We start from the raw sequence: 13,627 nt of genomic DNA on the forward strand, positions 1-13,627 counted from the left end.
ACTTCATGCTGAATCTGGACACCAGAAGTTCTACGTCCGGGGTCCCCCATCTTTGGCAAACAGCCCAAAAAATGTCGGGGTGAAGAGACCAATCCCCCGGGAATAACCACTGGTGACTCAAGTAGTCCGCCTGCCAATTCTCTACTCCCGGAATGAAGACTGCCGATAGGCAGGGAACATTCCTCTATGCCCAAGTTAGAATATGGTTCACCTCTGTCTGCGCTCAGAGACTCTTGGTGCTCCCTTGGTAATTGATATAGGCCACAGCTGTGGCATTGTCAGATTGGATCCTGACAAGACAATCCCATAACCTGAAAGCCCAGACCTTCAAAGCCAGACGCACTGCCCGAATCTCTAGGATGTTGATGGGCAAGGCTCTTTCGTTTCTTGACCACTGTCCCTGGACAGTTGTCTTTTCTAGCACTGCTCCCCAGCCTGAAAGGCTGGCATCTGTCGTTACCACCTTCCAGATGACTGGTCTGAAGGATTTTCCTTTTAGCAGATTCTGGGTTAGTAACCACTAACCCAGAGGTTTGGGGACAGCCGCATTGGCAAGTCTAAAACTTGAATCGTTTTGTTCCAAGCAGACAGGATACTGTTTTGCAACAGTCTCGAATGGAACTGGGCATAGGGAAGCGCTTTGAATGAAGCCGCCATCTTTCCTAGCAACCTCATGCAAAGGCGAATGGAGGGATCTCCTTTTGACCTGACCATCCGCACCAGCTCTCTTATGGAATTGATCTTTGCCTGAGGCAAGAACACCTTTTTCTGGGCTGTGTCTATGATCAGACCCAAGTATTCCAGCCTTTTTAGCGGTTTTAAGGAAGATTTCTCTAGTTTGAGAATCCAACCTAGACTTATCAGGTAACTGGTTGTAATGTGTACGCTTTGCTCCAAATGAGCCACCGACTGGTCTATTAGCAATAGATCATCTAAGTACACCAAGACTCTTATGCCCTGTGCCCTTAACCTGGCTAGAGGTGGGGCCAGGACTTTTGTAAACACCCGGGGTGCTGTAGCTAGCCCGAAGGGCAAGGCTACAAACTGGAAGTGCTGCTGTTCTACCCTGAACTGCAGAAACCTTTGGTGAGTGGAAAATATAGAAACATGCAGATATGCATCCCTGATGTCGATAGATGCCAGAAGTTCTCCACGTGTAGGATAGAAACCACTGACCTGATCGACTCCATGCGAAAGGAGTGGATCTTCAGGATCTGATTTAGATTTTTTAGATCTAGAATGGGTCTGACATCTCCATTCGGTTTTGGTGCCATAAAGAGGTTTGAATAAAACCCCAAACCTTGCTCTTCTGTGGGGATTTGTATGATCACCCCCTGAGCCATTAATCGGCCTAGTGCCTCAAACAAAGATTGCCTTTTCCCTGGATCTTTGGGAACGTTTGATGTCAGGAAACAAGACGGTGGAAAGTCTCAAAATTCCAGTTTGTACCCCAGAGTTACCGTGGAGATGACCCATCTGTCCTGAATTTCCTCTTGCCAGATTTCTGAAAACTGCAGAAGTCTTCCCCCCACCCTGGCGAGGGGGGACACCTCTTCATAATGAGGCTTTAGAATTCTGCTTTGCAGGTTTCCGGCCCCAGGACTTCTGTTGAGCCTTGGCCTGACCCTGAGGTTTTCCTTTAGAGTCTGACGGCGGAGGGCGTCGCCACTGCCTAGAGGCTCAAGCCCCTGGCGCAGGTGAAAGAGCCCGCTTAAATGAAGGGCTATTCTTTCTTTTGACTGGCAAAAGAATACATTTCCCACTAGAAATCGTTTGGATGTATTTGTCCAAATCATCCCCAAATAGCCAATCCCCATGAAAAGGGAAAGCAGTCAGGAGCTTTTTGCATGGTGCTTCGACTGACCAATTTTTTAACCACAGGATTCTACGCATGTGTACTAACACAAACCTAAGGCGGGACACCTGGTGAATAGAATCTTTAATGGCCTCTATGGCAAAACATAATGCTCTTGGTAGTTCAGCCAAATCCCAGGCTTACTGTACAGGAACCTCTTTAAGGGTCTGTCTAAATTGGTCCTTTAGGGATTGACAGATGCCTATTGCAATGACTGCAGGCTGAGTAACAGCACCTGCCAAGGAAAAAGAGGATTTTAACAGAAATTCCAACCTTTTACCTGTTGGATCCTTAAGCATTTGTGCATTGTCTACTGGACAAGTTAGACTTTTATTCACACTGAAAATCGCAGCGTCAACTGCTGGCACATTCCATTTTTTGGTGAATTTCTCCTCCATGGGATAGAGAACTGAGAATCTCTTTGGAGGGAGAAAATGCTTATCTGGGTGATCCCATTCAGCATAAATAAGCTTTTCTAGTAATGCATGGACAGGAAATGCATGCAAAGGCTGTGAAGGTTTTAAGGAACCCAAGAAAGAAACCGAACTTTCAGCAGGCTCCGTTAGGGGTAGCATGAAAGTAGAATGAACCATCTCCGTAAGAGATTGTATCAGCAACTTCTCAAAATGCGAGGCTGAAAAGGGTTCATCTACCGTTGTTTCCTCCGCAGTGGCGCCATCGGTTTGTCTTTCCTCCTAATCACCTGAGGGTAACACCTCATCCTGTACCCACTGTTCCCCGTGCAAAGGGCCTAAGGTGGGGGAGGGGGATCTAACACGCTTCCTATCCATTTGAATGGAGGATGTGATTAAAGCCGCTAATCTTCCTTCTAGGCCCTGCAGGGCAGAGGAAAAGGCATCTTCAGTGACGTAAACAGGGGCTAAGATAAGGGAAACAGCTGCACCACCAATTTGTTCCAATGACTCATCCTGGCTTGCCATATCTGGTATTTCAGGCGAGGATGACAGTGTGGAGGCACAACTGGAGTACCTAGCACCTGGGAGTGAAATCCTTGGTACCTTTTTGGTCTTTGTGGTGTCTTTTTTAGTACGCATAGTCCTAAGCACAAAAGCAGAGGCACTATTTAAATGCACATTTGATGAACATAGTCTGACAGTGTAATGCTGCTATACAAGTTCAGGCTAGTGCTGGGAAAAATGTCCTTTCCGTATTAGGAATGCCCTCTGCAGCCCTTACGTGCCCCACCGCTCCTGTGTCCCGAGTGCAGCCAGGCTTGCTTCTCCTTGCTTCAAGCCGAGGAGAGACTGCTCCAGTGAAACTCTTGCCTGCATCGTGCGTCCTCGTGGATGCTGTGTCCTACACATGGTGCCGCGCCTAGGCCCCGCCCCCTCCTTCCCTTTGAAAAAACATTTCCGCGCATGCCGCGGGCAGCCTTTGGGTCCGCAGACCCAACACGAGGGGGGGAGAGGCAGAGCCCAATGACAAGCAGGTAGAAAAAAAAAAAACACATGTGGAGCGAGACTCGGGACCTCCGCACCCCTCATGGGGGGGAGGAGGTACAACAACTGCTGATTCCCTAACCCTCCTGGTCCCTTTAGGGGGGCAAAAAGAAGGCAGATCTCTTACCTTGAGAGGAATCCCCCTGTGCAAGCTGCTGCGGCCACACAGAGACTGACACCGAGCTGAAGTGAAGACAACAGATTAAGGTATGTGCACATACTCCCTCTAGTGGAGAATTAAGGCATGGCAACATTTTTCCCTAAAGAAGAAAACCTTAGGTGGACTTTTATAGTTCCTAGGCTTCTTCCTTGCCTTATCCCTGCCGCAGAATTCTGATAAATTAACAGACAGATCCAACCTTCACCCATCACGGTGGGCTGCGTTTAGCAAACCTTCAAGGACCGGGTCCCTTTTTATCGGGGTTCCACTCCCTTGGACCTGTAATAGCACCCCGCCAGAAAAAACTTTAGGTAATGTAGCATGACCAAAGCTCTGGGTCCCGGGGTCCAGCCCTGCAAAGAGGCGTTATAGGCAAAACCTTGTGCTTCAGATAAGAGGCCCAGGTACCATCCACCTTGGCCCCAGTGGCACTTTGGATTGATCCAGTCTGTGGAGGTTATTTAAATCCAGCATGGATCCCTCCTGGAGCTCCTCAGAGCACATCTTCACTTGTGACCAACACCTTAGACACTAGTGAAAAAACTGAGGTACTCCTGGTAGGAGGAGGGGTTATATAGGGAGTGAACTTCCTGTATTGGGTGTACCAGTGTCCATCACCTGAAGGTGCCTATATACCCACATAGTGGTTACTATGGTGCTCTGTGTCCTGTGATATACGATAAAGAAATAGCACAAAGTAAAATTAGGTGCATTTTTGTTGATCTTTACAAATAAGCCCCATTAATATATTTAATGCATCAAATACTTGCCCTGCTTGTATGTTTTAGTGGGTGCATGATAACATATTTTTAAATATCCAAGGCATTGGAGTATTGTGACCAAGAAGGTACATGGTCATATGAAGGGTGATGTAAAAGTGGCATGAATTTCTGCCCTAATGGTTGGAGATTACTAGCTGTGTTATTTACTTATGTGACAACAGTGCAAAAAGGTTGTAGCAGTGCACTGGTGGGATGGCAATGCATATTGTAACAAAGCACTTTATTTGTCAAGATAGATTCTCCCAGCCAATATGAGCATAACACTTTATCCCTTCCCTTTTCACATTATTCACATTACTGTTTGGAGAAATCAGAAAAAAACAGTTTTATCTTCATAGGACAAGGTTTAAAATAATACCATTCTGCTAAGTGAAAACTGTGATATTTAAAGAATAACCTAAACATAAAGGGCAAACAAAATGTTTTATCTTAGAAAACATCCCTTTAGAGAAAAATGGCATGATTTTATAAGTGGGTATCATAAGGGTTAAATGAACAACTTAAGCTGCCAGAATTCATGCTTCTGTTCAAAAAAACTGACAATAACATCTAACACTACAAAGAAAGACAAATGTGACTTTTACACTCTATAAATAAGGTTGGTGTGAAGAGGCTTATGCTGTGAGATGTCTTTCTTTGTTAGCTGTCAATACACTGAAAGCATTTCAAGGAAATTCGGTCATTGGAATAAAAAGGGAAGGAAATCAAATGTGAACCATAGCTGTAAAATAAATTAACCCTGGAAAAAAACGCATCTAAATAATCAATATACATTTCATAAGATAAACATAAAAAGAAAGTGATGTGAATCAAACATAAACATTAAACGTTAAGCATGTGAACACAATATTCTGTATTCACAGCAAACACACATAACCTTGATCAACGGCTTTGTCCAGTGCCTTTGAAAAAGCATTGTGTCAGTAGCAGTGCCTGTTTTGATACAATCTTCATTTAATACATACACATTTTAGTCAGCTGTATTCTGTTTAACCTTTAATATTCTTCTACAAAGTAAAACGGAATATGCACAGTATCTCTTTTTCAATTTGCAGCACAATCTAAAATAGCATAGCTATACGGGAGCATAATCTATTATAGTAGAATACATATGCATTTATGGTTTATTCTCCCTGTATTACTTTTCAATAATCATTCATCATTATGACAAATGTTTAAACATGTAAATATACAGAGAACTTTTGAATTTAGTTTTGTAACTAGTGTCACAGTATTCTGAAATATTGGCCTAGAATGAAACTCCTAGCAAATAGCTAAATATATACAGTAGTTGAGCATGTGAACTATTTTACTTGCAAAATAATTTTATAATTCTGTTGAGAGAGTTTTATCATCACACTGCATAGCCAGGCAGTTGAGAATCCTATTTCTTGGTTCAACTTTGCAGCTTTCTATGTTACCGCTCTACCTCTATAGCCTGCTCACTGTACAGTGAGTCGGCGTTATCACTTCATTCAAGTCAGGGAGAATCAAATCCTAATAAAGAATAATTCATTCATTCTACAGTCTACATTAACATGCAAATAATAATCAGATTCTCTATGTTTGGCATGATCTGCCATTTATATCACTTTGGTTAGTGAGGCTACCCATACTGGTGATGGGTCAGTAATAGAGAATGTCAGGTTGGCAGACCATGGGTACTGACTGCTGTTCGCATATCAGAGTGCTCCCGGGGCACTTATGTTGGAAGTGCTTCCTATACATAATATTTTTTTTACCCACGGGTTTGCTTTAAATTACTGAAACACATTACCATAATTAACCCTGACTGCATTGTGCCGAAAGATCTCTTTATCAGTTGTAAACTAGATTTGTACACTGCCTAGTCCAACAAAGGGTTGGAGTTCTCAGAATCTGGAGCAGCTGTGCATGGTAGCCAATCAGCTTCTAACTTCAGCTTGTTCAATTAAGGCAGGGGTCTCAAACTGCAATGCCTCATGGGAATTGTAGTTCTGCAACAGCTGGAGGGCCACCAGTTTGAGACCCCTGAATTAAGGTCTGGCAATAAAACCTGGAAGCTGTTTGGTTTCTATGCAGAGCTGCACCAGATTTTGCACTCTCCAGCTTTAGTAAACAACCCCCTTAGATTCACTAGCAAGTTTAGATGGGCTTGACTAGCAAATTAGAACTGAACTCCATCACTTTATAATCAGTTACAGCAAACTTTTTTTTTTTCCTTTTGAGAAAAAGGTTTAACATAAGTGAATAGCTGCTGACCATTGTAGGCACCCTTGTCAGTGTTAAATTATTTGTCTCAACTAACTGCCATTGTGCGGGACAGATTGGACTGTTAAAGGAAGTTGAAAGTGAACAGGCTTAGTGCCAGAAACACCAGATAAAAATGAAGTAAAACAAACTTTAAAAAAGGAAACTAATGCAGCCACTGCATCTAAGGATGCAATGTATTCAGATTCTGGTTTTGGGTTAATACTGCTTTAAGCATTGGTCTCTTTGCTAGCAGTGTGGTCGAAAAGTGGTGGGGGAAGGAGGGCGAGCAGTCTGACCACACAGCCTAATAACCACAGGACAGATCAGAACAAAACCAAGAGCTAAATGCACTTGGTCTCTTGGAAGATGTATTAAATATTTAAAATATGCGGTGGTTCTTTTTCTTTAAACAGAAGATGTTGTCTGGTGTGTTGCTAGTGCCATTGTTGAAAAGTATGATCACGTGGTTGGATTATCATTTTTGTAATATATTTTTGGGAGATACTTATCATGTGACTATTGACACTTTTACACCTCTCTAACTCCATAGACACATAAAAACGAATTCTACGGTTGAGGGATATTGACAGGGGCACTCATTTACACAGAGGCATGGATCAGTGCTCCCTTGCAGAGGGTCATGTTTATCCTCTTGGGATGCACAGTTGGTCCATACAACCTTACACATCTAGCCTGGTAAAATCAACGACAGGCTGACATCTGCATGGATCTCCACTAAGGGATTGATGCAAAACTCTGAATGTGGTCTGTCTGGGTTCAGAGCCACCCATGGGTCCCTTGTGGATGTACATGCATCCTTCAGCCTATCACTGATTTTATCATGCTGGCTGCAAAAACCCGTTGTGTCACCCCAGGGAATACACATGACCCTCTGCACAGGTGTACTGATCCATGTCCTGTGTAAATGAGCCCTATACATACTACTTTTATAGCATTCTTATTGGAAAAGCTACAGTATATTTCTAAACATTTGTCAAATTAAGTAAACAAGGTAGAAGGGGATCTAATTACACAAAACGTACATTTTCAATCCATTTCTTTTAGATCAAAAGGCTGCTGTGCTCTAATTGGTGACAATACATCACCAGGTATCATTTACGGATCTAGTTAACAAGTCCCTCTCATTTTATTGTGTGCGGTGACAGATGAAACCAGACACAGAATTCTGAAAACTTCCTCCCACATAACGTTGTTAATCATATAAATTATGCACTGGAAATGTAGAATTGATGGTTATGAGATTCATCACTGTCCGGAATATAAAGCAAGATAAGTGCAGTATTTTTGTTTGCTATCCATGTCATTAACCTGAGAGAAGCCCCCAAGAATCCTAGTTATATATGTCATGAATTTCCCATAACATTTACATCAGCCTCCTGTTTCTGCTGATAAATGAGCCCCATTATGCCATTTGTAATAGATGTGCTTGAATGAATCTGTATTTGCACAGTGTGAAGAACTCTATGTTGGTTCAATCATTCTAAAATTGCTAGGTACATTGAGGAAAGGATATCAATCACAGTATTTGCAGTGCTGTCTGCCTAGCACTACAATAGACATGCAGCATTACTCAGTACAACCTGCTGCTTGCAATGAAAACCTTGTGCTTGTAATTCACAGTTTTGAATCTGAGTAACACTGCCCACAACCTACATTAACATTGGCACTCTTTTCAATGCATGTCACGAATGCCAGTAAAAATAAATTGTTACAGGACACTGCTATATATTTGAAGGTCAATGTGGTTATAAAGGTTTGGGTTTTAGAGATAAACAAAGTAGAGACAACGTACCGCAGATTTCAATCCGTGTCTGAGCAATCCTTCACTCATCCTACCACCAGGCACACTTGCCGCTATTTATCAAAGTACTTATCAGGACAGCCTAAGATTTGGCATAGAAAAAAAAGCACCATTCTCTTGAAAATATTGGATTTTTCCTCTGGGCGGATATCCAGGATTTTGCAGCCAGTTTAGCAAATAGATTGAATGTAGTTGAAAGTATGGGTCTGTTCAAACTACTCAAATGATGTAGATGTTTAAGTGTCAGTGGAATCATATTTCTGTATTTACACCACATAGGATATTGAAACTCTACTGGATTTCATTAACTCACCATCTTTGCAGATTGTTCCCACCATACAAGTACTGCCTTCTAACAAATAACCCTCAGGACAACTCGTACAGTTCCTCTCTCCTGGGCCAGAACATGTTGAGCAGCTCCCGTCACATCTGAGACATAAACATAGTAAGTGTCATATGTAAAAGAAAAAAAATCACTATGAATATCAAATAAGCTGACATTCCTTTGACTGATAAGTCTGCAAAACAATGACAGAGCGCACATGTTAAAGTGGTTGTGAACTTCCATCGATTATTTGTACATATAGGTAAGTCAATAATAAGGCTTACTTATAGGTACTGTAAATATCTCCTAAACGTGTCATCGGCGCATGTGCTCTGAAGGAATAGACGTGACATTTCTTCAGAGCCCTGCGCCATGACTGGCAGCTCCCATGCAAATGCTTGGGAGTGACATCACGCGGCTCTGGCCAGTCATACAGCCAGAGTCCGTGGACCCGCAATGAAGATGTGTGAAGATGAATGCAGCCTCCATTGGTGACAACACATTGATCGAGGGCTTCGTTTGCAGGTAAGTTTCACATAATGTACTAGTATGGGTTGCATACTAGCACATTATGCCTTTACTTTGCAGGTCAGAAAAAAAAAAAAGAGGCAGCGGTTTACTTTCTCTTTAATGAAGGCAGGGATGAAAATGAAGCAATACTTTGTGTACAAAACTTCTAATTGCTGTGTAGATACAACACTAATGAAAAACAACTGTGGATACATAATTAAAGTGTTACTAAACCCTGGACCCTGCATTTACTATATCTTGTCTCCCACAGTACACAGAACATAGAAATGCAATAGTTTTAGTAAATATAAACTGCTAAATATCTTTTTTCATCAGCAGTTAAGGCAGTCTTGTGGCTTCTATCAGTGTCTGGTTAAAGCTTGTAGGAGGAGCTTCATTCTGCAGGACCCCTGACTCTCTGTCCAGTGGTGATTGGTCCTGTGCTGATCACATGCGCTCTCCCAAGAAAAAAATAATTTCTAGCAATACACACCAAACTGAGCATGTACAGCTTGTCTTCTAGCCTCTGTTCTATCAGGAGATGGTTTGGGGACTGTAGAAGAAGAGGAGGAAGAGAGAAGGCAGGATCAAACATCCTTTTTACACAATATGGAGGATTAACCCTTTAGGTTTCACAATGAGTATAATAACAAGCATGATTTACTGCATATACAGACTGATTTTACTGTTGTGGGTTTAGTAACACTTTAAGAACTATAAAGGACAGTCCCAGGATTCAACGTTTACTTCTTTAGAAATGACAAAAAAATGTACTTCCTATTTTCTTGTGCTTTTCAGAAATATTTAAAATGAAAAAATTGTAACTATAGTACTAGAGATATGTTTATGTATATAGGAAGCAGATACATAAATTATGTCCAAATTAAAACTCAAAATACTTTCACTGAATAACAAAATCATATAAAATCTATTTTCATTTGTTTTTTAATATACAGTAAACCTTTTTAAATGGGGCAATTGAAGATAGGCTTACTTTCTTTTGTTTGCCTTCTACCTATTTTGTTCAAAGGCTTCAACACACTGCATAATATGCTGTATTAGCACAGTAATATGGACATGGTACATTGTTTACAAATTTTCTGCTGCTTTCGTGCATCATAAAAACTCATCAATATCACCTCAAACTGTGAGCTTGCCTTAAGTATTTTTCATCTGAAACTTAGAATTCTGTTTAATATCCAGCAGTTTGCTTACCATTCATAAATACAACAGAAAAGTCAAAAACACAAGAATTATACGAACAGTTCACCTTCAAAAATAGAAGTATTTGTAAGTGCACATATCTGTACCAAATGGCAATTGAATACCTGGTACGTTCACAAGCTGTGTTGCCTTTATAAAATATGAAAGCACATAATACATATATAAGCAATGTGCATGTGAAGCATCTTTGTCAAACAGATTGCTAGAAAACATCTAAAATGTAAGTTATATATAGCCTTTTGGTCACTGTCTTCCCCTCATTTCACATTTGTATTAGATAAGTTGAAGAAGAGTGCAAACAATTTAAGATATTTAAAGTGCTACTAAACCCACAACAGTAACATCAGTCTGTATATGCAGTAAATCATGTCTGTTACACTCATTGTGGAACCTAAGGGGTTAATCCTCTGCATTGTGTAAAAAGGCTGTTTGATCCTGCCTTCTCTGATCCTCCCCTTCTTTTACGGTCCCCAATCCATCTGCTGATAGTACAGAGCCCTAGGAGACACTCTGCACATGCTCAGTTTGGTGTGTATTGCTAGAGTTTTTTTTTTTTTTTGGGGGGGGGGATGCATGTGATCAGCACAGGGCCAATCAGCACTGTCCAGACAAAGGGTCAGGGATTATGCAGCCTCATAGCACAGTCAGAGGAGAATGAATACCCCTCCTACGAGTAACCAGTGCTCAGCCAGACACTGATAGAAGTCATAAGACTGTTATATACTGCTGATGAGAAAAGGTATTTAGCAGTTTATATTTACTAAAATAATTGCATTCCCGTGTTCTGTGTACTGTGGGAGACCAGATATACAGTAGGGAATGATGGCTCCTGGGTTTAGTAACACTAAGTTCTGTGAGTAAAAAAAATGAACTATGTGTAGTCTATCTTTAGACTGGAAACAGATAAGAGACATTGGGGGTTATTTACGAAAGGCAAATCCACTTTGCACTACAAGTGCAAACTACAAGGGCAAAGTGCACTTGAAATTGCACTGAAAGTGCACTTGGAAGTGCAGTCGCTGTAAATCTGAGGGGAAGATCTGAAATGAGGGGAAGCTCTGCTGATCTTATCATCCAATCATGTGCAAGCTAAAATGCTCTTTTTTATTTTCCGTGCACGTCCCCCTCAGATCTACAGAGACTGCACTTGCAAGTGCACTTTCAATGCAATTTCAAGTGCACTTTGCACTTGTAGTGAAAAGTGGATTTGCCTTTAGTAAATAACCCCCAATACATACATTATCTTGTGATGCTAAGAAGGCATGTTAGGGCATTCTGCTATAAAATGGTTATAAAGAGGCCTTCTGAGAATTTACAAGTTATACCGTTTTCAAGTAAAGCATGGAGTGTTGACATTTTTTTTACAACCTGTCAAGAATGATTCCATGATAATTACACTTATGTGATCTTTATTAATCCTATCGTAAAAGACAACAGTATATAGAGGTATCCTATAACACACATTGCCACTTTGAGGAGCACAGCTGGTGTCATTTTATGCTGGAAAATCATGTATCTGTCCTCGCCTTCAGTACTGAAGCCTTGTGAAGATATGTAATGAGCATTAATGGGTGTAATTGGAAGCAGAGTTCTCTGCATCTTTTTGATGTAATTGACTGTGGCAGTCTCTCACTGTTTTAATCTGATGTAGATGGGAAACTGAAAGGTTTCATTAGACGAAGATATTTACTTTAATTGGCACCATTCCCATTCAATGCATTAAAAAATAACCCCGCCTCAGCTGTCATTGCTCAAAACACTGTGTCTTGGAAACAGCTTTTATTATTCTGCAAAATATCATAAATCATTCCCTGATACCTTTCTTTATGCTGGTCTCATATTTATTTATTTCTGTTGATACAAGAAAGACTTATATTCTCCCAAGAGAGGTACAAAAGGTATGTCCCAGAACTGTGTCCTCTTTACCTTAGAACTACATTGCACTGTGTATCCATGAATAATGATATCTACTTTTCAGAACTGCACTTCTGCATCTTATCCATTATGTTCTTTTACAACAAAGGCATAATGTATACCTGCCCATACCAAGTACATATAACTAATACAGATTCTTTTTGGCCACTAACTCTAAATACATAGCATCACAAATAATCATGTCAGTCTTGTACATTTTTATTTTGCTTTGAACATAGACTGCATCGCATTTTATATAGGTTGTGTACAGTATAGTATAAACATCTTTTCTAGAAAACTTGATTATGAAATCCCAGTCTTCTCTTGCAATGCCTTCATAAGGCGTATCTAAACAAATGAACAAAATAATAATATATTGCAGCTAACTAGTCCTTAGATATAGTGGCTGCATTAGTTATCACATTGACGCTTTTTTTCCCTTTAATTTCACCTCGTGCTCCTGCCGGTAACGCATTTCCTGTCCTGTGACAACTCTCACTCTCAGCCCTGGTTCACTGTAGTGTGATGAGTTTTGAATGCGATTACAAAATGCAAGTGGTCTTTGTGTGGTTTGAAATTTTACTGCTGTCTGTTTTTGGACACAATTTTATGGCTTGGGCTAATGAATTAATGCTGGGCGGTGATAAGGTATTCCTAGCTCTGCCTGCTCCTATTAGTATGAATCCAAGTCCTTTCCACTGGGCGGGAATAGGGTTCTCCTAGCTCCACCCCCCAACCCTCCTCCCTGGAAGAGTTTATCTCATCTATTGCACAAAAAAAGACCCTATAAACTAAGAAAGGACTTTAATGGTACCAATGCGTTTTCTTTAAAAATTATCAAATTTTATTGTATAACAACTTGTTAAAACCATAAAAAAGACATACAATGTCGACATAACATAACAAAATCACATATGTGAAGTAATAACTGCATACTACACAGTAAGAAATTGGATCATCGTCCCTTGCAAGATTGGGTGATGACTGGCTTGCTGCAATTTCCGACACAGTTGCGCTTAGCCCACTTCTTCAGGAAAATAGGTTATAATAGCTCCAACTCAGAGCTCTCTACATACCTCAATATAAATAACATCAATATAAACAGTCAAAACTTTATTTCTCATACGACCAGCTGTTGCCACCTCCCTCCACCGATGTCATAATCCAAGTGTGCTTCATCAAAGTGCCTGCTGCAATTAGTTATCTATAACAAAGCAATGTAATATAATAGTGAGCAAGTCATATCCTATATGTATGTATATATATATATATATATATATATATATATATATATATATATATATATAGCTAGAAAAGGAAGGTGAGTGCTACATGGGGGAGGG

General features: G+C 40.7%; 1 protein-coding gene across 3 annotated transcripts in view; it reads right to left on the reverse strand.

The window, feature by feature from the left end:
- Positions 1-13,627, reverse strand: part of PCSK5 (proprotein convertase subtilisin/kexin type 5) — a 635,867-nt gene that overhangs the window by 159,351 nt on the left and 462,889 nt on the right. For all 3 annotated transcript variants that reach the window (XM_073634106.1, XM_073634125.1, XM_073634116.1), the window contains exon 20: positions 8,625-8,740. In XM_073634106.1, the coding sequence (XP_073490207.1) occupies positions 8,625-8,740 (116 nt within the window). The remainder of the gene's footprint in view (positions 1-8,624; positions 8,741-13,627) is intronic.

The sequence above is a fragment of the Aquarana catesbeiana genome, linkage group LG01, assembly GCF_042186555.1.
Source record: "Aquarana catesbeiana isolate 2022-GZ linkage group LG01, ASM4218655v1, whole genome shotgun sequence".
Taxonomy (NCBI): domain Eukaryota; kingdom Metazoa; phylum Chordata; class Amphibia; order Anura; family Ranidae; genus Aquarana; species Aquarana catesbeiana.